Below are 27,810 nucleotides of genomic sequence, written 5' to 3' on the forward strand. Positions count from 1 at the left end.
TGTGCATGTAATTGTGATGGACGCTGTAGCAGAGAGGACTAACGTCGTGGGATAGACGAAAGTGAGTAAAACACACCCTACATATGTTTAGAACTACAAATGAACTTTCTTCTGTCGATTCTTGTTTTTTTAATGTCACAATTGATCCGGGCTTGGGACCGGCAAAAGCTGCAAAACATTATCAGGCAGCTGGTGCTTGTAGTAAGCCTCACCAGACAATTTCCGTCCATATCGGATGTACAGGATGGAGTTAAGGGTCTGCAAGGACATCCGATTTCTAAGTTTGCTTTTTGCCACACAGCCATCTGGCTGAATACTCTCTCGACTTAAGCATTCAAGTCTCGCAAGGACAACAGACGCAGCTATGGTAAGTTCTTGAAATGGGTTGATATCACCTGCATCCCCGAACTTCCAAATCTCACTTCATAAACCCAGTGTGTTTTTTTTTTTTGTCTCATTCCATTTACTAAGATGGATGGCACGCCATTGCTGGACAATCTTGTCTGTCTCTGCAGGGGAGTAACCAAGGAGCTTGGCTATTTTTTCTATTTTTCCAGGGCTCTTATTGTGCTTTAGAGTTTCCTCCACATTGAAAACTGACATGTAATGCAATGCTTCAAAGTTGTCCGGCAGTCTCACCCTCAACTCATTACACACCACTTTCAGACATTGTTTTCATCCTCAGGCGCTAGGTGGAGGTAACCAAGGTACGGTTTGGGACTGATATATCCATCTATTGGCCCTTTAAGTACATCAACATTTGCCAGTTGATTCAGCACCCCGCTGCTCACAGACTTGATCAGGCTAACCAAGTTGTCAAGTTGTCACTGAGACATGGTGAGCTAGCCAGCTAGATGTTTATCTTATGTCACAGAGAGGCACACACACAGTGGACGAGGTGAGTAAGGGACTGAAGCTGTGTGAGTCAAATGCAGTGATTTATTTTTATGCAGTGATTTATTTTAGACAAAGAACATTTTCTATTTACATCCTGCCCTGATTGTAAGCCAGGGCGGGATTAGCCAGCGGTGGCTTCCTGCATGTGCGATTAGTTTGCAATCTCTGGACACGGAGGTGTGAACATCTCCTGCTCTGACTGCAGCTGGGAGGGACTGCTGCACGAGGCCTGGGCCGCCTGTGAGTGCTTTGGGATGGGGGGAGGGGCCCACAGCAGCACCCGCTGCTCGTTAAGAAGAGTAAGAACCTCTCCAAAAGTCTCCAATAACACCAGAAGAAGTTGCTACATTTGTTGCTAGACGATTATTATTATTTTTGTCGCTAGAGGGGTCTGAATACTCGCTAAATATAGCAACAAAGTCCATAAGTTGACAAGTGTTCCACAGTGGTGACATCTAAAAACATGGCATTTCACCTGAGGGCGGAGGCAGCCATTTCACGTGTGTTCCCAGCAACTGCACCACCGTTCAGTATTGTGGCGACCCTGGACTATGAAATCCAGATTGTTCTGGGGGATGGACTTACTTGGGAGAGGACAATTATACAGGCGGGACATCAAGCTTCTGTGTGGCACTCTCGGTGGTAACTTGGGATTCATGGGCAAGAGCCTTTATTAAGGGGTTTTGACGGGGGGGGGGTTAGTCAGTATTGGGGCCCTTCATGTTGTGCAGGAGTACATGTGACCTATGAGGTAGAAATTCTGTATTAGCATTTTTCAAAATGTTATTCTGTGTGTAGACATTATTAGATTGGTTTGGCGTAGGCAGTTGCCGATAGCTGCCTGATTTCAGTGCCTCCGGCTCATTCTGTCCTAAGACATTACAGTATTTTTTTTCCAGATGGGAAGGTTTCCCGCTAAATAGGTCTATTTGTAATGGCTGTGCCGTTGTGTGAGCAAAAATGGTCTTGGGTGGTTAGATTTTCAAGAAGGGTCGTACTGAAACAAGAAACCAGGCAAGCCTATTTCAGGCGGCCGGTAATAAAGTGATTTTCATAATTGCATTCCCTAGACTCAAACCTGGGTCTCCCACGGAAGAGGATGTCTTTAACCACTACACCACAGAGCTATACATCTTCTGAAAGTTGGTATAGTGTTTCAAAATTAGATCATCAGCAACGTTTTTGTCTGTCCTGAACAAATCCTCTATTGCCACTGGCCGTTTTAACAGCTAATCAACCATTTGTGAATTACATTGATACAGTATCTATCAATATATGTGACGATAACTGACTTTTTGTCAAGTGAATAGACGAAAGCATTGTGTAGTCAGCGAAGTGTTTGTCTGAATTAATCCTAATATTCACCAGAACTGTTTCATTTTAGACAGGCTTCCTGTAAAGTAGCTATCTTGAACAAATCCTAGGCATAATGTGTTTTGACTGTTACGGGAGTCGAACGCGGGACCTGTCGTTCCGTAGTCCATGTCTCTAACCACTACGTAATTTAAGAAAGAACACTTACCCAACCAAGAGATATTCGCTCTTCTAGGCCGGCTGAAAAATAGCGTTTGGGTGCCTTTTTGTGGTATCCGCCGGCATAACGCAGACTGCAAGGTTGTATTTTCTTTCCTTCGCCGTCACGCAAATGCTCTGTTGTCTCTTAGCACGGTAACCTCCTTTCAGGCGCAGCTGATATATTTACGTTTATTTGACTCAGGTGATTTAGTTTTTTTTGTTGTCAATTTTTTGTAAATAACCATGTTAGTAGAAAAACTTTTAGTATTTATTAATCATTGCACAGCATAGGCCTATTCGTTAATTTGTTTTGTGTAAATGAGTGACTGGAAGATTTAGAATCTACCTCGCTCATTTGCTGGTGAACCAAAAAGACCAACACTAGCATTTGTTAAAGCAGTTTTGAGAGTTTAATACTTTAAAACTTTAAGTAAAACCATAATTAATGCACTTGACTTAAAAGGTAGAATTAAATGTTTTCTTCATAATTAACCTTTAAGTGTATCTCCCACGTGTGTAGCTATTACCGCTCAGTCCTTTGGAAGAAATGCAGTGACAATTTATGAAACCCAAGGGATCACAAAAGAATGTATGATGTAATTGTCATTCATTTTGAAATAAGCCAGGGCAAGGGCATCAATTTAAGTAAATAAAATAATTTGGTGGATATTTTGTTTTCTAGCAGCCCAAAATATTGCACATCCAGACACAAGAACAATTCATAAAGGACAAAGAAATGGATCAAATGAAAAGATGCAATACCTTAAACACATGCAGGATGATTGCTATGTGCCCAGTTACAAACAGCCACTGGATGACAGTAAAACACATGACCCATTCTGTTAACGAGAACATCAGTATACAATAAGGTCCTGAATTAAACAATTGTTACATTTAGCAAGGGCTAAAACATATAACATCTCAGATTATTTATTCAGTCTTTAGACCCTCCTTGATGAGGTTGAGCTCGTAGCACAAAGTCTCGTAGCGATAGGCCATGCGGATCTGGGCCACATTGGTCTTGCGGATGTCATTTCCCTCAGGTCCCTCCTTCAGATAATCGGCACCCAGGAAGTGAATCTTCTCCTGCAAAAAACACCAATGCAACAAGTGTTGTTGCTGCTAATATGATGTATTATGTTGCAGTTTCTTACCTTGCTGTATCATCCAACAAGTCTATAATATTATTAAACTTTTAAGGGGTAATTATGCAAGATTTTAACTGTAGTACTAGAAAAATGTAAACAAAAACGACCAGTAAATGGCTAAAGTTAATGCTTTAAATTATATTTTTCTATAAAATGGATTTGAGTGCCTGCGATATTCCAAATGTAAACGTTCTCATCAGTCCATCCATCAGTATTGCATTGACTTGTAATCTCCTTATACTGACTTGAGACACTCTCAGTACTATTCTTCCCATCCTAAACCACCCTGGACTAGCTAATTCTATTCCGATCTAGGTATAGGAACCCCAGGAGGAGACAAATTGTGTAATTGTTTAGAGACAGGATTCTGTACTGTGGACCTTTCATGTGTATTGAAATGTGGGTGCTAATGTAAATAAAATCAGGTTGTACATGGAAGCTGTATATTTTTTTAGCCTTTTTGACTTTTGTTGGGTTTGTTACCTCATTAGACAGGCCACTCTGTAGCACACTGTTCCTGGAGATCTCACACATGTCACAGGTGCTGAGCTTGAACACCTGGGCTGCAATCGCATACTCTTCCATCAGGGGCTCCTGAAGAAACACAGTCAGTTCAAAGTGAGATGGGTGTCTTACTTACTTTAGTCGAGAACTGATTTTGGATAAGGTCAAAATAATCTGTCAGCATTTTGAACTGAAAATACATAGCATTTCTAAACAAACAGCTTGAGGCAGGGCTTTCTCCCACAGAGCTCCACTACTGTGGAAATATCTACCAATTAAGGTGAGAGACTCATATCTTAACCTTTAAGTGTCTACTAAAGACTTATCTGTTCAGCAAGGTCTGTGATTAGGTTTAGTCTGGCCCAAGGGTGTGACTATGAAGGGAAAGGTACTGATTTTCAGGACACACTTGCTGCCTTTGCCTGGTGGGTTCTCATCTCCCCTGGATTGTCCACTCTCCTGTCATTCGGTGGCGGTACAATGGTCAGTCTGAAAAGTAGGCTCCGGTATGCTTTTCAATCCAAGGAATGCTCTCTCTTACTTTACTGTTGTCCTGTTTAACCTTATGAGGATGTGGGTCCTTGGCCCATGCCTCCAGACTGCTTCGCCCAAATCAATTGTGTCCAAAGTCCTCCTGGTTTTGTTGCAGATCAAGTTTCTGCCTCATGATTCCTGCTGTCACTGCCCACCCCCCACCTGATTGTCACTGTCCTTCACCACTTGCACAGCTTGGAGAGGACTGGCCACCCATCATAGTCTGGTTCCTCTCTAGGTTTCTTCCTAAGTTTTCAACCCTAATCTTTCCTAGCCATTGTGCATCAACTCTGTTGTTGCTAACTCTTTGGGATTTTAGGCTGGCTATCTGTAAATGCACTTTGTGTCAACAGATTATGTAAAAAGTTCTCTATAAAATAAATTGTATTGATTGACTAACCAACAGGGCACCAAAACCGGTAAATATCTTCCAACCTTCCTACACAATGCACACCAGAGCAGTAGCGGATGTGGACCCAATCTTGCCTCACCTTGGTGTAATGAAACTGCATGGGGTCATCAGTGGAGAGGGAGACAATTAGTCCTTTCTTAAGGAACTCCAGAAGAGGATTCTTGGCATACTCCAGGAAGAGACTGTTATTGCTGAGTGGAGACATGGCAATGGGAATTTGGGCCAGGAAGTAAAGGTATTGCAGCACAGGGCTCTGTTGGACGTTACAAAAGTATAAATTATGACCAAAACATTTAGCAGTGTTATGTTTTGATGGTGCCAAAGAAAAGAAAGGCCATTTGTTTGTTGATGTCAATGACCTTCTTGAGATTGAGCCCATGAGAGATGTTGTCAGCGGTCATGAAAGCAGCCAGGAGATGAGTGACCGCTCCAGCCTCTCCACAGTGGGGCCTGAACTGGAAGGTGTTCATTCCCCTCTGCCTATGAAGTTAACATAAACAGGATGTCAGCCAAAATGAGATGAGTCTATCATGTTTCCTTTTTACTTTTCATTCAGCAATTTCTTGAATGTTTGGATTGTAATTTTAACATGACTGAAAAAAATTAAAAGAAGGCACTATATCTACACTACAGAAATCTGCGCATGTGTGCAATTATTTGCAAAGGGTAATTATTTGAAAACAAACGTATCCCTTTTTTCCATTATGATGATGTGCAGCAGTACTCACTTGCGCAGCTGGTTGATCATGGTGATGTTGGCGTACATGTAGTAGATGTAGTAAGTGTACGAAGGGTTCTTGACAATGTCCCACTCCTCTGGCTTGGGACTCTTCGTGCTGAACATGTGACCACTGTGCTTGGACTCGTCATCCACACTGTCAAAACCTGTCACCTACAGATCGGAGGAAGATGGAGGACAAGGAGATGGCCTTGAGATTTAATGCATTTTCTTCATGTTTTCTTCAATCTTCATACTTATCTGTGTATTCTATTTAAAAAATGATAGAAGTAGTCCAAAAACAAATTTGACAATTCTTCCATTCCAATAACATTTCAGTCTGGACAAAAATGAATAATTAACCATCTTTGTAATGTACTCATTGATTATAGTATACATTTTAAAAGTAAACCTTCATCCCAAGTCCCTCATGCCAGTCTTGCTCACGTGCTTGAGGAAGATACTGAGCTCAGGGTGGGCGTGGGGTTCAATGGTGGCCTGGAAGACAGGCAAGAAGATGTTTTCCAGCATCTTTCCAAAGTGGGGCACAAAGTTTCTGCCTCTGAAGATGTCACTGGGGTGTAAGTAAAGAAAAAGAGCTGTTATTTGTCTACAATGTGTAATGACATTGTGATTAATGTTTTATTTTTTCAAACATTCTAAATAGATGAATAAATAGATAAACAACAAACCGGTTGTTTGTTTTGATGTTGAGGGCTAATATAATGCCCCCACAAAATAATCTAATTTTATATTGAGTTTCCAAAACGCTGTATGTCTTTAGTATTACTAGCTCTTCCTGTCAAATCTAATCAAGAAAGGGAGATATAGAACTTACTAAATCCTGGGCACTTGAATCATCCATTTGAGTTGAGGGGAGAAGACTCTGTGCATGTTAAACCAGCCAGAAAGCTTTGTCCACTCATTAGGGTTACAGCCATAAATTGACAGACGGGGTTCTGCATATTGATATCTGGCATCCTCAAGGTCAGAGGCTACTTCCTGTGTTAGAAACATAGAATGAGCTGGTAGTTATTAAAGATGCATTCCAGTCACATGATCACATTGTTGAAATTTACAAGCTTGTCCAAAAACTTGTGAAAAAGTGATCTCATTTTAATAATTGGCAATAACATTATCTTTGTGCAGGATAATGATCCAAACATCTGCAAAGAAAATAACAACTTGGAGCAGAAGTCTTTAGGTGGAACACAGAGTATTAGCTGTCCCACCTCAGAGACACAACCTCAGCATTTATTTTTGTTTACTTGAATGTTAGTGTTTTTCATACATACAGAATCTTACTGTTCAAGTAAATGGCTTTAAATAGTTTATCCTGAAATTATTCAAAAGCTCTGGATCAATAAGCAATTGCATTATACAAATGGTCTGGAGCCATAGCTATGGCAGAGTCTAACCTTAATGATCCTGGCAAAGTACTCTCCATCAATGTGGTTCTCTGTCTTCATGTACAGGTCACGCAGCTCGCTGGCTCCCACAGGATTGTACTTGGCATTGAACTTGTCAAAACGCTGAAAGGTTTGTCTGCCCTTAAGAGAAGAGAGTGGAGAGAACAATGTTAGACCAGGGAATGTCATCATTTAACGGAATTTAGAAAACAAAATTGGTTACATTTCACCAGAAGCTATGACACTTTTAGACTGGACCTTTATGACACAAGAGAAAGTAGAAAAGTTGTCCTGTGTCCAAAGGATTTCACAAACTCCTCTATCACTATACCAGTCAGCAGAACTCACAGCATGCACATCCAGGGAATCAACAGTTAGGTCATATGGGTGAAGGTTGAGGTTGGCAAACAGCTCCTTCATGGTGACATCTTTGCCCTTGACCTTCTGAACTACACGGTCAGCGTCCACCTGGTACGACTTCTTGATGAAGCGCAGGAGGTGCTTCTGATTCATGCAGGCAGCTGCATGGATGTGGGTGTCAACCTAGAGTATCACACACAGGAGAAAATGTATTAACTTGCTGGTAGGTCCTATGGTAGTTAAGGTTTCCATTACAATTTTTTGTCATTGCTGTAATTTTGATCATTAAATAGTTTAAGATGGTTTAAGTTTAAGAAGGTGAATATTGCTGTGACAGGAAACAATTTTGAGTGTAGCTGTCGTGTGGCTCTCTGTGACTGACTGTCTCCTAGTGTCTAGGCCAGAGGTGTCAAACCGGTTCCACGGATGGCCGAGTGTCTGCAGGTTTTTGCTCTCTCCTTGTACTTGATTGGTTAATTAGGTCACTGATTGGTTAGTTTCTACCCTCACCTGGTTGTGTAGGTATGAACTAGGAACCAATTTATAGGAAAAACCAAAAACCTGCAGACACTCGGCCCTTTGTGGAACCGGTTCGACACCTGTGGTCTAGGCTAACACAGTTGTAGAGCATGTCTGTGCTCCCCTTTACTATATACAAACGGGTGACAAATTATAGGAAAAACCTGAATGAGTGGAGGAACACAAAGAATGCATATGCTTCCATATAGGTGTACTGAATGATACAATTAAGCAAATAACATCCTATCATGCTCTGTGGAATGTATAAAAATGCTGAGCAGGCCCAGTTCGCCTCAATTTAGGATCAAAATGGCAAGAGGAAAGTGTAAGACAGGGCTCTCTGCCACGATCATTAAAACACCATATCTTTTGGAACAATGATGTTCCATTCCTCCAGTAGAGTTCCAGAGATATGTTGAATCTATGCCAATGCACATTCAAGCTGTTCTGGTGGCTTGTGGGGGCCCAACACCTTACTGAGACACGTTATGTTGTTCTCCTTTAATTTTGCACCCATCTGTATATAAACATAGTAAGAGACTGAAATACAGTGGGGGAAACAAGTATTTGATACACTGCCGATTTTGCAGGTTTTCCCACTTACAAAGCATGTAGAAGTCTGTAATTTTTATCATAGGTACTCTTCAACTATGAGTGACGGAATATAAAACAAAAATCATGCGACTGATGATTGGCGATATATAGAGCTATGCGCTTCAGCATTCAGCTGTCCTGCTCTGTGAGTTTGCTTGGTCTACCACCTTGTGGCTAAGCTGTTGTTGCTCTTAGACGCTTCCATTTCACAATTATGTGCAATGTTGCAATGTTGTAGCTGAATTTGTCTAGAGATAAATGTAAAAGAACGATTGCATATGTCTGAAACCCTTCTAATCATTTGCAATTATTTAGGGAGACTGGAAAAACTTGAAAAATATTGTTTTACAGTGAATTTTGCTTATAACTTTCTCCCCAAAATACATCAAAATACCACCTTGGTTCCGTGGCTCTAAAAAGAAAAATGCATTAATGGCAAAAATATTTTGATGGTGTTGAGCATTTTAACAGCTGCTTGACTTTGACAGCGCTATATACAGTCATGGCCAAAAGTGTTGGCACCCCTGAAATTATTCCAGAAAATCAAGTATTTCTCACAGAAAAGTATTGCATTAACACATTTTTGGACATAATTGGACATAATTGCACACAAAACTCCAGAAACGGGCTGGACGAAATTATTGGCACCCTTGACTTAATATTTGGTTGCGCACCCTTTGGAAAAAATAACTGAAATCAATCGCTTCCTATAACCATCAATAAGCTTCTTATACCTCTCACCCGGAATTTTGGACCACTCTTCCTTTGCAAACTGCTCCAGATCTCTCATATTGGAAGGGCGCCTTTTCCCAACAGCAATTCTAAGATCTCTCCAAAGGTGTTCAATGGGATTTAGATCTGGACTCATTGCTGGCCACTTCAGAGCTCTCCAGTGCTTTGTTGCCATCCATTTCTTTGTGCTTTTTGAAGTATGTTTGGGGTCATTGTCCTGCTGGAAGACCCACGATCTCGGATGCAAACCCAGCTTTTTGACACTAGGCCCAACATTACGACCCAAAATCCTTTTGGTAATCCTCAGATTTCATGATGCCTTGCACACAGTCAAGGCACCCAGTGCCAGAGGCAGCAAAATTACTCTAAAACATCTTTGAACCTCCATCATATTTGACTGGAGGTACTGTGTTCCTTTCTTTGTAGGCCTCATTCCGCTTTCGGTAAACAGTAGAATGATGTGCTTTACCAAAAAGCTCTATCTTGGTCTCATCTGTCCACAAGACGTTTTCCCAGAAGGATTTTGGCTTACTGAAGTACATTTTGGCAAATTGTAGTCTTGCTTTTTTATGTCTCTGTGTCAGCAGTGGGGTCCTCCTGGGTCTCCTGCTATAGCGTTTCATTTCATTCAAATGTCGACGGATAGTTCGTGCTGACACTGATGCACCCTGAGCCTGCAGGACAGCTTGAATTTCTTTGGAACTTGTTTGGGGCTGCTTATCCACCATCCGGACTATCCTGTGTTGCAACCTTTCCTAAATTTTTCTCTTCTGTCCACATCCAGGGAGATTAGCTCCAGTGCCATGGGTTGCAAATTTCTTGATAATGCTGCGCACTGTGGACAAAGGAACATCTAGATCTCTGGAGATGGAACCTTGAGATTGTTGATGTTTTTCCACAATTTTGGTTCTCAAGTCCTCAGACAGTTCTCTTCTCCTCTTTCTGTTGTCCATGCTTAGTGTGGTACACACAGACACACAATGCACAGACTAAGTCAACTTCTCTCCTTTTTATCTGCTTTCAGGTGTGATTTTTATATTGCCCACATCTGTTACTTGCCCCAGTTGAGTTTAAAGGAGCATCACATGCTTGAAACAATCTTATTTATCCACAATTTTGAAAGGGTGCCAAGAATTTTGTCCAGCCCATTTTTGGGGTTTTGTGTGCAATTATGTCCAATTAGCTTTTTTCCCTTCTTTTTTTTGTTTTGTTCCAATACACAAAAAGGGAATAAACATGTGTGCCAACACAAATACTTGATTTTCTGGAATAATTTCAGGGGTGCCAACACTTTTGGCCATGACTGTATATACATTGCTTCACCAACCATGGCTTGGAAAACACAAAATGATTAATAACAAAGGCATTTAATGTCCAAATACTAAGCTAATACGATGAGATAATGAAACAAAACCTAACAAAGTGGTAGCTAGTCATACCTTCCTGCAGTTGTAGAAGTCCCTGTGGGGGTTCATCTTGAGCTCTTTCATCTCCTCCATCTCATTCAGCATCTCATGCACGTTGAACTTGGACATGAGGAACTTCAGGCGGCGGTGAGTATACGTCTTACTGTCGCACAAGAGAGACAAGAAAAGAACAAGAAAAAATTTGATGTGATACCTATAGCAATTCTGTGTTGTGATATGTACTGCATTTTTTTGTTGATTTGTTCCAGACAAGCAGGCTGTGTATATGACACAGGCAAGTCAATGCTGATATTATTATTGGCCAAATTTTTGATCAGATTGGTTGAATTTACAAGTAGTGGAGAAAAAAAGACCAGGTCTACAATCCAAATGCCAAGTAGACAGACAGCCCTTCTGACCTAAACCCTCAAGCCCTTGAATGACGTTGCCCAAGCAACAAAGAGTGGTGGTCAGAGTTCGCTAACTCTACAGAGTTTGATAACTCGCTACAGAGTCTGCTAATTTTGTACGCACAAAGTCTGATGATTAAAGATTAAGAAGATTTAAGCTCCCTTCCAATGTTTATCTCATTAAAAATAAAACTACAGGAAAAGGCTTAATGCTGTTATCCTTGCAAGAGAAGGGTGTGCAAAGTACTGAAGACAAGGGTGGCAGCTAGCTTACATTTTCTTTTAGTACAGTGAGGGGAATTTTTTTTTGATCCCCTGCTGATTTTGTTACGTTTGTTCACTGACAAAGAAATTATTTCAATGGTACAGTGAGAGACAGAATAACAACAAAGAAATCCAGAAAAACGCTTGTCAAAAATGTTATAAATTGATTTGCATTTTAATGAGTGAAATAAGTATTCAACCCCTCTGCAAAACATCACTTAGTACTTGGTGTCGAAACCCTTGTTGGCAATCACAGAGGTTAGACGTTTCTTGTAGTTGGCCACCAGGTTTGCACACATCTGAGGAGGGATTTTGTCCCACTCCTCTTTGCAGATCTTCTCCAAGTAATTAAGGTTTCCAGGCTGACGTTTGGCAACTCGAACCTTCAGCTCCCTCCACAGATTTTCTATGGAATTAAGGTCTGGAGACTGGCTAGGCCACTCCAGGACCTTAAAGTGCTTCTTCTTGAGCCACTCTTTTGTTGCCTTGGCTGTGTGTTTTGGGTCATTGTCATGCTGGAATACCCATCCACAACCTATTTTTAAAGCCCTGGCTGAGGGAAGGAGGTTCTCACCCAAGATTTCACGGTACAAGGTCCCATCCATTGTCACTTTGATGCGGTCAAGTTGTCATGTCCCCTTAGCAGAAAAACACCCCCAAAGCATAATGTTTCCACCTCCATATTTGACGGTGGGGATGGTGTTCTTTTGGTCCTTCTCCAAACACGGCAAGTTGAGTTGATGCCAAAGAGCTCGATTTTGGTCTCATCTGATCACAACACTTTCACCCAGTTCTCCTCTGAATCATTTAGATGTTCATTGGCAAACTTCAGATGGGCATGTATATGTGCTTTCTTGAGCAGGGGAACCTTGCAGGGCTGCAGGATTTCAGTCCTTCACAGCATAATGTGTTACTAATTGTTTCCTTATGACTGTGGTCCCAGCTGCTTTGAGATCATTGACAAGATCCTCCCGTGTAGTTCTGGGCTGATTCCTCACCGTTCTCATGATCATTGCAACTCCAAAAGGTGAGATCTTGCATGGAGCCCCAGACCGAGGGAGATTGACAGTTCTTTTGTGTTTCTTCCATTTGCAAATAATCGCACCAACTGTTGTCACCTTCTTATCAAGCTGCTTGGCGATGATCTTGTAGCCCATTCCAGCCTCGTATAGGTCTACAATCGTTACCTGTATAAAAGACACCTGCGACTTTTTTGTTATTCTGTCTCTCATTGTTCAAATAAATCTACCATTAAAATTATAGACTGATCATCTCTTTGTCAGTGGGCAAATGTACAAAATCAGGGGATCAAATATTTTTTTCCCTCACTGTATATTACTGCCATATTTGCCATTTCTACAATATTCAGTACTATTACCAATATTGCTGCTAATCTACAGTACTCTTTTTAAACTGCTACTATGTACAGTGTTATGTATATGATTGCATGATCCTCTCGATATATTTAAAGCTGTGTGTACATTTTCTTCTTCTTAATTCTCACTACGTAGTTGTAGTGTGCTATGTCACCATAAGCTTATTGCACTCATATGTATCTAATATTTCAATACTCTATCAATTGTTGCTAGGTCACACATATGAATATTACTGCCTTATCTAAATGTTCAATAATACTAGCCATATTGCTGCTCTATCAAAATACTACCCAGATTGTTGCTAGTTTGAAGTACTCTTTTTTTATTTATTTTTTTATTGCTGATGGTGTACAGTGTTATGTATATTGTTGCTTTATTTTATTTTTATTTTCTGTGTCGCTATATTTTTGGTTATATACTCTTCTTCTTAAGTCCAACTACGTAGTTTGTCGGGTGCCATGTCATAAGAAATTCATTGTATAGGATGACGCTCTGTTGTTCAGTGCATTTGACAAATAAACCTTGAAATTTAGATGTTTATGTTATTTTATGTTAATTTAATTCAGCCTTCTTTAATCATTGCTTTTTTGTTAATTTATCTTCTCTGTCAGGGGCTGCATTTTATCTTACCACTAGGAGGACTCCTAAACAGCACTTAAAGTTCCTAGCTAAGAGATTCCAGTTAAAACCTATTCCCAAAGCTGCTAAGACCAACTTTTACTAAGAAATAGGGAGAATTCTTAAGCTAAGAGAAAGGGCGGGATTTATGCTATTGCTATGGATGATGTTGTGTTACACGAACAAGCTTACTTACTATGCCCACAGTGATATGAAAAGACAACTTCCATGTAGCTCTACATTATTTGTGAGTTAAACAATATAATTTTCAAAACAATATTTCAAGAACTCCACGGCAATTATTTTATGGTCAAGACCCATGCTGGTAACCCTTTTAACTGTTTTGGACAGCTCGTGAGGTCCCTTTTCATATCTGTTATGTAGAATGAACTGTAATAAGGTGTCATGCATAGCTTTACATTTGACCCAGAGAATAAAAAATCTGTATTGGCTACCTGCCTAGATGCGGTCTAAGACTCACGTTGGGCCTTGTGCAATCAGTGCGATGAGGAAGTTCATGTCATCAATAAATGTTTCGTAGTCTGGGATGGCCAGTTCCTCCATTGGTTTGTGTTGGTCAGCCGCTGTGGCGTCTTTGTACACATAGATGACGCCATTCTTCATGCGCGCCACCCACTTCACGTTCTCAGGTAGGCACTTGGTGTTGAATGGGTCCTCACCCTTCTTAGGTGGGGATGTGAAGACTGACAGACATTTTGCTGTTAGGAAACTTTCTTGGCAGCAATAATCTGCCATTACTCACAACAAACTACTGCATGCATACCCCTCTCTATATTGCATTCACACTTAGGTGCTTGATTTTCTTACCTGGTTGTACTGAGTCTTCAGGCTTAAAGGGCTCTCCTTCAATGTCCCTCAAGTACTGTGATGTGGTGAGGGGGAAGCGCTGGAATGCCTGCCGCATATATTTCTCTCTGATTGACAGAGCACGGTATATGCCCTTACATGACACCTCAAAGTCATCCATGGTCACCTAAGAGAATAGGAATATAATGAGAAGGTATTTTTGACCCACTGGTCATTTGAACAAATTGAATATCCTGATGAATGATTTGGCTTAAAACCGATGTACCTTTTAAAATTATTTTGATTGACTGATGGATTAAGCACCCTCTAAAAAAGGCAGTGGCAGTAGATAACATTTTTAATAGATTAATCAATTTTCAGGCCAAAATATTGGAAAATTTGAATTTCTAGGATATTATTTGTGTTTATGCTAAAGTTATATATAAAGGTTTTTTATAAGCAAATTAACACTTACTGAACAGATTTATCTCTTTAAACAATTTTATTTAGTAGCCTCAAACATTTGACTGGTAATGTATGTACAGGTGCTGGTCATAAAATTTGAATATCATCATAAAGTTGATTTATTTCAGTAATTCCATTCAAAAAGTGAAACTTGTATATTATATTCATTCATTGCACACAGACTGATATATTTCAAATGTTTATGTCTTTTAATTGTGATGATTATAACTGACAACTAATGAAAATCCCAAATTCAGTATCTCGGAAAATTAGAATATTACTTAAGACCAAGACAAAAAAAATATTTTTAGAAATGTTGGCCAACTGAAAAGTATGAACATGAAAAGTATGAGCATGTACAGCACTCAATACTTAGTTGGGGCTCCTTTTGCCTGAATTACTGCAGCAATGCAGCATGGCATGGAGTCGATCAGTCTGTGGCACTGCCCAGGTGTTATGAGAGCCCAGGTTGCTCTGATAGTGGCCTTCAGCTCTTCTGCATTGTTGGGACTGGTGTATTGCATATTCCTCTTCACAATACCCCATAGATTTTCTATAGGGTTAAGGTCAGGCGGGTTTGTTGGCCAATTAAGAACAGGGATACCATGGATGAAACCTGCATCTCCATAAAGTTGGTCAGCAGCAAGAAGCATGAAGTGCTCTAAAACTTCCTGGTAGACGGCTGCATTGACCTTGAACCTCAGAAAACACAGTGGACCAACACCAGCAGATGACATGGCACCCCAAACCATCACTGACTGTGGAAACTTTACACTGGACTTCAAGCAACGTGGATTCTGTGCCTCTCATCTCTTCCTCCAGACTCTAGGACCTTGATTTCCAAAGGAAATGCAAAATGTACTTTCATCAGAGAACATAACTTTGGACCACTCAGCAGCAGTCCAGTCCTTTTTGTTTTTAGCCCAGGCGAGACGCTTCTGACGCTGTGTCTTGTTCAAGAGTGGCTTGACACAAGGAATGCGACAGCTGAAACCCATGTCTTGCATACGTCTGTGCGTGGTGGTTGAAGCAGTCCACTCCAGCTGCAGTCCACTCTTTGTGAATCTCCCCCACATTTTTGAATGGGTTTTGTTTCACAATCCTCTCCAGGGTGCGGTTATCCCTATTGCTTGTACACTTTGTTCTACCAGATCTTTTCCTTCCCTTCGCCTCTCTATTAATGTGCTTGGACACAGAGCTCTGTGAACAGCCAGCATCTTTAGCTATGACCTGTTGTGTCTTGCCCTCCTTGTGCAAGGTGTCAATGGTTGTCTTTTCGACAGCTGTCAAGTCAGCAGTCTTCCCCATGATTGTGTTGCCTACTAAACTAGACTCAGAGACCATTTAAAGGCCTTTGCAGGTGTTTTGAGTTAATTAGCTGATTAGAGTGTGGCACTAGGTGTCTTCAATATTGAACCTTTTCACAATATTCTAATTTTCTGAGAAACTGAATTTTGGGTTTTCATTAGTTGTCAGTTATAATCATCAAAATTTAAAGAAATAAATACTTGAAATATATCAGTCAGTGTTGAATTAATGTATACATTATACAAGTTTCACTTTTTGAATGGAATTACTGATATAAATGAACTTTTTGATGATATTCTAATTTTATGACCAGCACCTGTATATACTACCCATAAGCTATGGTTACAAGATGCAAGCATTCTGTTCCATTTCTGAGGTCACCTGAAAATTACAGTTCATGATTCCTATCCAATCTGACAGAAATACAACTATTTTGGGTCTACTCAATCTTGTTTCAGGGCAGTATGTTGGTGTCCTTTTGGTGGTCTGGTATTTGGCCTAGGGGGTGGAGCTATTTCTTGTCTGGTTGTCCCTGTCTGGGATTGTCTAAAGAGGATGTTCACCTGAATGTGTAAGTACTGTATATTCATGAAAAAAGTTATTTTGTGTATGGCTCTACCAGCTTTGCATGCATGGAGTCGGGCAGTTTCTCACATTCTTTCTTGTAAATCTACTCAAGCTCTGTCAGATTGGATGGGAAGTGTCAGTGAATTGCAATCTTCAGGTGACCACAGAAATTTTCCATTGGGTTCAAGTCCAAGCTTTGGCTGGGCCACTCAAGGACATTCACAGACTTGTCCTGAAGCTGTTGTCTTGGCTTTGTGCTTTGTGTTGTTATGCTAAAAGATGAATCTCCACCCCAGTCTTGTATTTGTTTTTCTTCAAGGACTTCTGTGTATTTTGTTTTGTTCATCCTGAAGTCAAACCTGACCAGTCTCCCTGTTACTACCACTGAAAAAATCCTAATAGCATGATTGGGATCATGAGGGCTGTCTTGCCCGGTTGCTAAGTTTTTCTTGATCGTTCCAAACTTCCTTGTGTTCCTGGGAACTTTCAGTTCCTTAGATTTTGTTTTCTAACGTTCGCCAGATCTTTGCCTTAACACAATTCTATCTCGGAGGTCATCTTCTTTAATAGCATATTGCTAAGAAAATAAAAAAAATTCTGCATTTGCTTGTCATTGTTTTCAGGTTAGTTCAATAATATATTTCTTATTTCACATGTCATGTAGTGTTACTTAAAATGTTAATTTCAATACACAAAGACCCAAATGGCTTTCCATAGTATTTAGAGTTTCTAAAACAGCCAACAAATACTTGCAGCGTCAATATTCCAATCTGGCAAATGATGATATACAATAATTATTTGATTTTGCATTCTTGATGACAGGCTTACCACTGAACAACCACCAGGCATAATTATTTTTGAAAATATATCATTCACGATAACAATTGCCTACTAACAAACTAAACAGTCACTGAATAATGATCTATCTGATGACTTATCTGTAAGCTCTGAAGAATAAAACCACAGTCTATTTTTAAATGTGCTTCTTGCCTTCCTGCCACAAAGCACTATGGATGTTGTAGGAATCTCATAATTCAAACAAATTAGTTATTAGTTTGACTAAAGGCTGTTTTCTTGTCAAGGTGGTGATTAATTTGAAAAATTCTAATTAATTTGTATTACTAGGGCTCCAACCAAGTTCTTGCGGTATAGTGGAAACAAACGTTGGAACTGTTGTTTAATACTCTTAGAATAGGGTTGCTGCTTGTCCCAATGTTTACTGACTGGATTCAGTCTTGAGTGAATCCAGTCATTAAACTGAGGACTGAGCTTAAAAAAGCTCAGTCCTCTCTACTGAGTCAAGCAATCCAATTCATTTCTGCCTTCAGGGCAGATCTGCCTCTAAAACATGTTTAAGTAAACCTTCCAACTCCATGAGTAAGCCAGTGACTCAGATCCTAAAATAGCATTAGAGTGAGGGTATCCTGGTAGAGAGAGAGAGAGAGCAACCTGCCAGGCAAGGATAGCTAGGGTTGTTTGTAAATCCTGTGTCTCGCTTACATGTTGAGATCAAATCTGTGTCTCACATGGATCAACAGATCACTCCACAAAAATTGTGTCTTTATAGGAGAAAAGCATGTCTCTAGCTGTTTGTTAGAAAATTCTAGGAGCAGAATGCCTGGGTCTTGTGTCCATAGCTTACGGGTAGTATATATGTACAGTATCAGTCAAATGTTTGAGGTCACTAAAGAAAATTGTTTAAAGAGATCGATCTGGTCTTATTAGGTAAAAAACCTAATATCACATTAGAATAAACACCAATAATATTTTTGAAATACAATTTTAGTCAGGTAATTTACCATCTTCACAAGTATGTTCTCAACACCATGATGGTGTCTAAATACTTGCTAAACTTTAAAGTCTTATTAGAATCCAACCCATAAGTATTTTGCTCATAAGAAGACTTAATATGAATGATTCCCAGCTATTGTGAAATGGTAAAACCTTTATTCCGATAGCAATGTGCTTTTTTCTCTTTGATCAAAACATGATGATTTTCTTATTTTAAATGCTGGGTTTGAAAACATTTCAATCAGTGGGCTAATTTTGTAACTTACACTGGGAAGAAAAATTATTTGCCAGGGTATATTTCTTCATTAATAATCTGATTATTTTACATGGAGATGTGGGAAGCTAAAACAGCTAGCTGTAAGCTATATTATTTAAAATTTCAGGACAAATACTAATACAAAATAAAAAGAAATAATCTGTCACCTTCTTGTGAATGGGATGTACCAAGTGACTAAAAAGGTGTCTGTAGTAAAAACAAAAAAGACAAGCATAACTTTTGCAACCTTACCGTAACATTGTAATAGCTATTCTGTGAACATTCAGCTATAAACGAATGTTTACTTCAAATCCTCAGAAATCTATTCAGCTAAGCTAAGTCGAGGCATGCTGCAATATTTTCAGAGATGTATGATTACGTTGAACCAAAGCAACTTACATTTTACATCTCTCATAGCCATCTTCATGTCGATTTTTGTTTAGTCACACAGAAAGACCTATTCTTCTCTTTGTTGTTTTATATTATGCACAGTGACTGAATTTCCCGAAATATAGCATTTCCTACCACTTTAGTTTGTCTGGTGGCATGCAATGTTTGAATGTGGTTTTCATACTTGCTGAAGTTTTGCAAAGCTCAACAACATTTGGCGCGAGAACTAAAGATCATGTGAATATAATTTACCCTGCCCTACAGTTTTCTTGGCCCATATATTACTTTCAGATTGAGACATAATCTGATATTAAGTTTTAAAACAATGGAATTGTCTTTTAGGTTTTCCCAGGTAAGCTACGAATTCTTTAATAAGCGTGCCCCACCTCCTTATGATTTCTCTCTCTGTAAATGTCAGAGTCACATTCTTGAAACTTAAACCTGGACAACTTATGTTAGGCTCATAATTTACAGTCTGGAGAGATCTATTCCTTCAAGAGGTCAATGAACTTGATCCTAGAGATCCTAGAGACAAACAGTCAGGTTCATACTCAGGGATGTTGGCAAACATGTTTCATGTAGCTGGGCCAGTATGCCCCAAGATGGTAACAGGATCAAAGAGCCTTTAATTAATTCTGTTGCTATTTCAGGAGAAAATAGAGGGCGGTTACATAATGTCTCACTGTAAGTTGAAGAGTAGGACCGATCCTGATGGACCCTGCGTTTGTTATAGAAATGCTGGCATTTATTGAATACATTTTTGTTGGAACAAATGTATTTATGAAAAAATTATGTTCTACCAAAAGGAAATTTAAATCAAACCATAAATCAAGACCCCTATATTTAAAATGTTACTCATTATTTTCACAAATAGGACATGCAATTACATCAGAAAGTATTTAGACCACAATTTTTTCACCTTCGTGTGTTATGTTCAATTTGCACACAAAAACAGAATTAGAATAAGGCTTTAATGTAACAAGTGTGAATAAAGTGAAGGGGTCTAAATATTTTCTGAATACATTTTACTTAGTGTAATATTCATGCAAATGAGGCTCCAGGTTTTTACAGTGACAGATTTGCTCTCAGTAAAACTAAGCAGGATGAGAATGAAACAGAAAAACATACTGTAGGTATTCAACCCCCTTGGAATTTTTCAAATGTTATTGTGTCACACTCGGTTCGAATGTTATCATTGGATTGAATGGGCGTTATCAGTGGTTGTCAGCCTCATAGATATGGGTCAGAAGGGGCCTGCTACGCCTACTGGTAGGCTCAGAAGGCTGTTATCATCCATTCGCATGGTAAATCACGGATAAATACACAAGAAGACTCCAGATCCAATCCCAGACTAATTCAGGTCCCTGCTACAGGTAAGAAATGGGTTAAGGTTAGGGTTAGGGTAAGTGTACAGGTAAGACCATTAAAATGAAAGCCTTTAAACTGTGATGATTTCGTCAATACTAAATTATCTAAATACTAAATTAACCATGGATGATAACAAATGGATGATAACAGCCTTCTGAGCCTACCAGTAGGCTAGCAGGCCCCTTCTGTCCCATATCTATGAGGCTGATAACCACTAATAACGCCCTTTCAATCCAATGATAACATTCGAACTGCCTGTGTGTCACAAATGGGATAGAATTGTATTTTATTTTGACCTTGTCAATGATCTTCACAAAATACTCTGATTAATAAATGATATACCACTTTGTAACCAACTAAATAAAATAAAAATTCCAATGGGGATAAATACTTATTCAGAGTATGTGGTTAAGATGTTATACCCCAGAGGCATAGTCTCCGATAATAGCCACTCTCTGGAAGTCAGGCACTTCTAGGTAGGTTGGGGTATCCAACTCAACCTCCGCCACAGGACGCAACACTTTCCTGGACTGCTCACTCATGGACGAAGGCAAAGTCATGGTGCGACATTTATGCAGTCTCTTCTTACTGCCGCAAGACAAGGGGAGGAATTGTAGACAAACAGTGGCTTTAGTGGTAGAGCAAAGGCTGCTACTATTGTTGGATATGTGTCATGGGAAAAACTGCCCACCGTTTCTCAGCATCTTCATCAGTGTGCAGGTGATGGGCCATTTCCTGTTGAAGGATGGGACAGTCGTCTTGCACGTCAAACATGGAGATCTCATCACGGACGCCCTCATCTTTGGTCTCCGACGCAAAGACTTCCTCCGCGAAGGCACGCATGCTCTCATTGGTCTCTAGCAGAAACACACAGGCATGCTAACACCTTGTTTTTTCAAAGGTAGTTATTAAGTCGGACATGGGTATTTCTCATGTGATGTTCCATGTTACATTTTGTTCCCCAAAATCATTTACACAGAACATAATGCATTGAAATGGAGCACTGCCCTGACACAAGCACTAAACTCTAAACATGCTATTAACAGCATGGATATAGTAGACTTGATAAAGCAAACAACAAGGTACAATTACAGACGTAAACATACCTTACCACAACAGTAGAAAACAGATTGGCCAGCATTGCATGCTGTGTGCATAAGATCAAGCCTGGTCCAATGTCAAACCCCACAGCTCTTACTATAGCTTGGTCTGTGAAGGCTCCATGCACACAGAGCTACTGAAATCCAGCACAAACATTTGGGCCCAACAACTCATATAAACACAGCTTGCTCTATATTTACAACAAATATCTAGAGTACAAACAAAACAGCCTTCTAGGGGCACAAAGATGGAGGCTGGAACTCCTCACAACAAAAGCACCTCTTGGCTTACATTATTCTGGGCTTAAATGTGTCTCACTATTTAACAAAGCCTCGAAACCGCATGCGCTGTCAGACTAATCAATTCATTTATTTGTCTACAATTCAGTGCCAATTAAAAAAAAATAATGAATTGACAGTCATGTGTTTCTATTGTGGGATTGGGACAAACTAGCATGGCCAGGCTACTCCATTCCATGTCTTCTTCTCACCCTGTATACTTACTTTGACCTGATAATACATTCCACATCAGGAGAGTAGAAGATAACCCAAGATGGAACCAAAGAAACAAAGAAATTAATGGGTTACAGGATGTTACCAAGATACAGTGGAAATATATGCACATCTTATTCTTCTCAAGTAAATAGGAATTTTACAAACCTGCTTACAACTCCTTGTTTTGGAGAATCAATTTCCTTTTTCGTCAGTTAACAATTTTAATATAAGAAATAAAGATATTACATTGTTGGCGATTACTGGCAATTTGGCACACTTTTCAGGAGTAAACTGCTGTTATTATTCTTTATTTGAGTGCTGCCCTCAAACAAGTGTTGTTTTCATATATCACCATAGGCTGTCGATGGGATTTAGATCTGAAGATTTCATTGGCCACTCCAAAGCAGTCTAGCATATTTTATTAACCTTTCCTGGGTGCTTTTTGATGTGTGTTTGTCGTCTGTGCCCAGCTGAAAGATCCCTTAACAGTGACAGTTTTTGAACAATGGGATGAAGAAAACACACAATAAAGCTTGTTTCGTGTTGCTTTCCAAGTACCAGTACAAACTGTTCATATCGTAATGTCAAGTACACATTCAAGGCACACAGTAACAAAGGCAGCAAAGTAATCCCATATCATTATCCGTTTTCATCTAATGAGCTCACGTTTTGTCTCATTTGTCAACAGATCTTTTCCCCTTGTTAAGGTGAGTTTTTGAAAAATTAATTCATTCTTCCCTGCGTTCCCTTAAACAGTAGGTTCTTCATATGTTTACCTGCAACTGAATGAACAATCAGCCTACAATCAGTGATGGAGGTTTAGTAATAATGCATTTTTGTCAATGAACAAAATAAATAAATAAATGATTTACAATATAATCAGAGCCTGCCTCAACCTGTTTAGCCCCCACCCCTAAAAAGCATCGTCTTTAATAGATCTGAGGTAGATTGTGACACCTACAAAATATCTTGGCTTAACTGCTCCTTACAATTTGACACCCATTTGACACCCTTACAGTCTAAAGTTAAATCCAGAATTGGTTTCTTGTCTCGCAATAAAGCATCCTTCACATGCTGCCAAGTAGTGCCTGGTAAAAATTTAAATCTTGCCAGAAGCTCCTCAATAAATTTGATGTCATTTGCTAAACTGCCATCTGCTTTTTCACTAAGGACCTGGTGACACGTGGGGGCAGTGGCACGTGGGGGTTTTTGGGGGAAGTGGCACATGGGGTCTTTTGGGGGCAATGCCCCTCCATCAAGAATACTTTGCCCCGCAAAAATAGTTTAGGTAAGATGCTTCCCAATACTGCACTTAACTAATTACTGTTGTAGCTCTCTTGCCTTCATCTGCAAATGAGATTGAAGTTGTGCTTTATTAAGTGATGTAATCACTAAGCAATAATGTGTAATTACTGCAGTTTCTAAAAGCTTTCCAATTTGATTGACAGCTGTGTATTTTGCTATGATATAACCTCAGCAAGTCATGCATTAAAAATTATCAGCTTTCCATCCATGTTGAAGTTACTTTTCTACATTGGAAATTAGGAAAAACGTGCACGCCCATGGAGATCAAATGCCCATTTGCCCAACACATTTGTTCTAGAGCTGGGCCTGAATCACTTTGACCCAGATTCTTGTTCACTGGTTATTAACTATTTTTCGCTGCAATAGTAGATCACATTATAAAAGAAAATAGTACATTGTGGACTTAATTCCGCAATTAGATTTTGACCAACTTAATAATTGAAAATAGGGTTTGAATTACTTTTAAAATGTTTAATCTTTACCTTTAAAGATTTGAATCTGTCTGATTACTGCTTAATTATAATGTTTTTATATGGTGGGTGGTCATAGAGAATCTAACTAATTTCCTGGTGCATGAAATTTCATCAACTTTTACAACATTGAGATGAATATCCAGGTCTCTATATTAAATGCTTAACAGTGTCATAGCGCCAGATGTAATTGATTTCTAATAAAATAATAAGATTAGTTACTGTTAGCGAGCAAGGCAATCTCAAAATGTTATTCAAAATGAATTCCAACAACATTGCTCGTTACCATGCTTCCACACGTTAAATAGGGATAGAAGTCTACTATATCTAGTGAACCAATAATTAATTAAAAAGGATTATATGGAGAAAAGGTTACATCATGGTACTTTTTTTGTCCATATAGCATATTTAGTATGGCATAGTGATTGCTCATCTTGTGAATGAATGGTTTACCTCAGCAAATGCTGTACTTATTTAACTTATTCAAATGTGTATGGAGAGAATTAATTTCCTCAGAAAGAGAAGGCAGAGCGTGAGCCCTGTAACCCATCATCTTCTAAGGCATACCTATACTGAATTGACAGTCAACAATCACAAAGAAAATTGGCCTAACAGAAGCTGAAACAAGCTAAATACATTTAATAAAACTATCTCACTCCAGAGCACTAAATTGCTTTCTCCTGAAAAAAGTGTTGGAGCCAGAAGTTAAGAATGTAATCCGATTCCCTCATTTTCACAAAGATTAATTGGAGCAAACTGACTGATTATATATTTTATTAAAAAATTTAGTTTTTGTTTATTCACTATCAATATAAATGTAGTAATGAACACATTAATAGGAGCGTAAATACATTGTTGTCAGTCTCCGAATCTTCCTATCTTTGTGTTTATGTTAGGCCCTATGCATTCTTCAACCTCATAGCCGAATGCTGCACCCACTGTCATCCTTAACCAGACTGCCAGCCAATGCCTCCTAGAGAGCAAATGTCTACAGTATGGCACTTCTATTTTCTACCCTTTCAAATTCTTGGTGACATCACTGAGTGCTAACCCTCCCCCAGCCAACAGTGCCCTCTTGTAATGGGAATTAGACTTAATAACTCATTATGATAATCACACAAGGATCTGATAAAATACTGTTTAGTACTGTTATTCCAAGAAAGATATGACCTAGCTGTGTTAACTACTTGGTAAACATTTCCCTTAGAAGACTTTAACAACTAAAAAAAGTGGTCGACTCAGGGAATCTAACCCACAGTCCTGGTATTGCAAGCACCATGCTTGCCAACTCTGCTATACAGGATGACTTTTACTAATTCACTAATGCAAAAACATGCATGGTGTTCACTGGTATATATGCTGCATTCAAGGCCTAGGAGTGAGTTTCATAATGGGGATCACATTTAAAATGAAAATCTGCTTCTAACATTGGTGGGGGACATATCCCACCTCCGTTCCCTAAGCCCTTGGCTGTATTACAAAGGATAAACCACCTGCTTCGTATCATGAATGCTGATTAGCTGATTTAACTGGCTTTTAACACTACCTGCACTAGTAACTATCGTGGGGATATGTGGTATATGCCCAATATACCACTGCTAAGAGATGTTCCCAGGCACTCTGAGACGCATTGCACTTATAAACAGCTATATACTACACCTATATGGTCTGTTATACCACAATCACTATTCAAACCACCAGGTTTGTCACTTAGCAATAAGGCATGAAGGGGTGTGGGATGTCTCTAATGTATCACTATGCCATGGATTAGTGCGGTATCCAGGGCAATGCGTCATGCAAAAGCTAACAGTTCTTAGCAATGGTAGATTGGTCAAATAACACCCCACCTACCTTATTTTTTCATTACACACCCAGGGGTTTTAATCCTGAATGCGGATCGGCAGAAAGCCATGGCATACCAGACCGTATACAATGGGAAAGACACCATATAATGTTTAACTGTTATAATTGCATTGGTAATTGTTTATCGTATCCCTAAGGCATCTTTGGGGTTTGTGTAATATTGTTAATATAGTATCACAACTAAGTGCTGTATCTGTGTTATGTTGTAACTGAGAACAGCTCTTAACCATCCTAGACTGGCCATACATCACACCCGCTCATACCTTATTGCTCAAATGTCCAACACTAAAATTGTTGTTGAAATACAACAAACCTGCTCAAATATCTTTGTTTCTGCAATAGCAACACTTGAACCATGACTATCTGTTTACAAGCTACAGCCATTAAACTCTCTGACCTTTTGGGGCCTTTAACCTCATTGGTAAGTATGTAGAATTCCATGGCATATAACCACAGGGGTGGAAACCTGGTGTAATTAGGTAACGCCTTGCACAATCAAACCAATCACATCCTTTGCTGGGGTGGAACTCCAAAGGTGCTCAGTAGATAGGTTCCACTCTCTGTCCCCTCGATTGTTCAGGACATGACCAGACATTTTTCCTATAGACATTTAGACAGTTGATAAATTGCTGTTCATCATGCTTCTGGGTATTAAATCTCGGTGGCAAACCATTAATTCAAAAGATTCAAAATAATATTTTTATCCACCTAATGCATTTTTCACCCATATACCAACTTTTATCAAGATTGCCGGACAATCTTCAGAATTAATGATTAAATATCACAGAAATGTCGGTTCCTTTCTAGGTTTGGAAGCACTATAACCCCCTATTACTCTCTCATTTTCACTGCTCTGATGCAACCACTGAACGTACTTCTCCTTTACCCTATATCTAAAAGGCCTTGTCTCATTTAATCGTCAGCATTGTAACAGCAGTACAAGACATCATGTAACATCTACACACATTATCAAGTAATGTATAGTAACTGTAAATGGTTTCCATGATCATGTAGACTGTTTGGTCATAGGTAAATATGATTTACCCTTTAACAAATCGGTATCAAACTGTGTGAATTTTGCTGCAAGATGTCCAAGCACAAAAGCTGTTTCTGAAGATATTATTTGCCTATCAGTAATAATGTTATGCTGGTATTGCTTGGCAGACAAATTCAAAGTTTCGCTGGGGGAATCAGATTCTAAACAAATTTGGAACTGATCTTGCATGTAAATCCCTACATTGATTTTTTTGTAACAAATGTTTTTAAAAATTCTAATAAAGGACAAAACTTGAGGTGATAAATCAGAAAGGGTAACTGCTTGCGTGTTTGAGATATCTGTCAACATCAAGTCACATTTCACTTGGACATTCACAATGAAAAAGCTGTGAAATTTATATAAACCCTGAAAGATTTGTGAGAGAGAAATCAATGTATTGAAGACTATTAAGCTCCCACTAAGCAACGGTTTCATGTACAAAAATAAAAGATATTTTCACTATTATGCAACAGTACCAGACAGAACCACCAACAATCTCCGGCCGGCCTTGAATGCATGGCAGTGGCACCCACCAGACAACTCACCTGGCATATTGACTTTAGGCATGGTGATAGCCGTTCCCTTCCACAAACTTGCTCCCTGAAGACTATATAAGCTGCAGAGCTACTGGACCAGTGTAGCAGGGAAATGTGGAGCCCTTTGCCTTACCAGTGCAATATGAAGCTGTGCCTGCCTTGTAACCAGAGCCCGCTGTGCCCACACTGGATATGCAACAGGGTATCCTGCGTCCGCACTCTATTTTAAGTTGCACGCGGCCAGGTCTCACTGACAAGTACACACAGAGGGACAGGCTGTGAGGATCCAGGGTCATACAAGCCTGATAGCTGGACAAGTTCATGGGCACACATTCATTTTCTTTCTAGAAGAGTGGTAGTGGTCAGTGTGGGAAAGCAACTAGAAATTATTTTTCTGGAAAAGAAGTCCAGACTGAACAGTGTACACAGAAATGTATACAAATAAAAATTGGTGTTTGCAAATAATTGTAATATTTATAATATTAACATACGACTTAGATGTGGTGTTATTATTATACAAGACACAACAACCAGTTTATCAAGTAGCGGAAGCTCATGATGTTCTGGTACCTGAGACCCCCCCCCCCCAATTTAGGAAATGTAACCCCAAATGTCAAAGCTCATTTGAGCTGGCGCT

The 27,810-nt window shown here is 39.4% G+C and overlaps 1 protein-coding gene and 1 long non-coding RNA gene across 3 annotated transcripts; one reads left to right on the plus strand and one right to left on the minus strand.

Moving 5' to 3' along the window:
- LOC105026948 lies at positions 1-5,155 on the plus strand. Of its 2 annotated transcripts, none has more exons than XR_829243.2 (3): positions 1-61; positions 244-367; positions 5,005-5,155. It is a non-coding gene; the product is annotated as an uncharacterized LOC105026948 (long non-coding RNA). The 2 variants fall into 2 exon arrangements; XR_002197498.2 differs by having other exon boundaries at positions 302-367.
- ampd1 lies at positions 2,800-27,305 on the minus strand. The gene is made up of 16 exons (XM_010898779.4): positions 27,183-27,305; positions 21,973-21,978; positions 21,060-21,225; positions 20,791-20,956; positions 14,245-14,410; positions 13,898-14,120; positions 10,782-10,911; positions 7,486-7,680; positions 7,147-7,278; positions 6,567-6,730; positions 6,176-6,302; positions 5,739-5,902; positions 5,370-5,490; positions 5,090-5,263; positions 4,044-4,154; positions 2,800-3,498 (listed from the first exon to the last, which is right to left on the minus strand). Exons 1-16 carry the CDS (start codon positions 27,202-27,204, stop codon positions 3,343-3,345), a joined length of 2,223 nt encoding a protein of 740 aa, XP_010897081.1. The 5' UTR covers positions 27,205-27,305; the 3' UTR covers positions 2,800-3,342.
- Between the last annotated feature and the right edge of the window lie 505 nt (positions 27,306-27,810).

This window comes from Esox lucius, chromosome 12 (genome assembly GCF_011004845.1).
Source record: "Esox lucius isolate fEsoLuc1 chromosome 12, fEsoLuc1.pri, whole genome shotgun sequence".
NCBI lineage: Eukaryota > Metazoa > Chordata > Actinopteri > Esociformes > Esocidae > Esox > Esox lucius.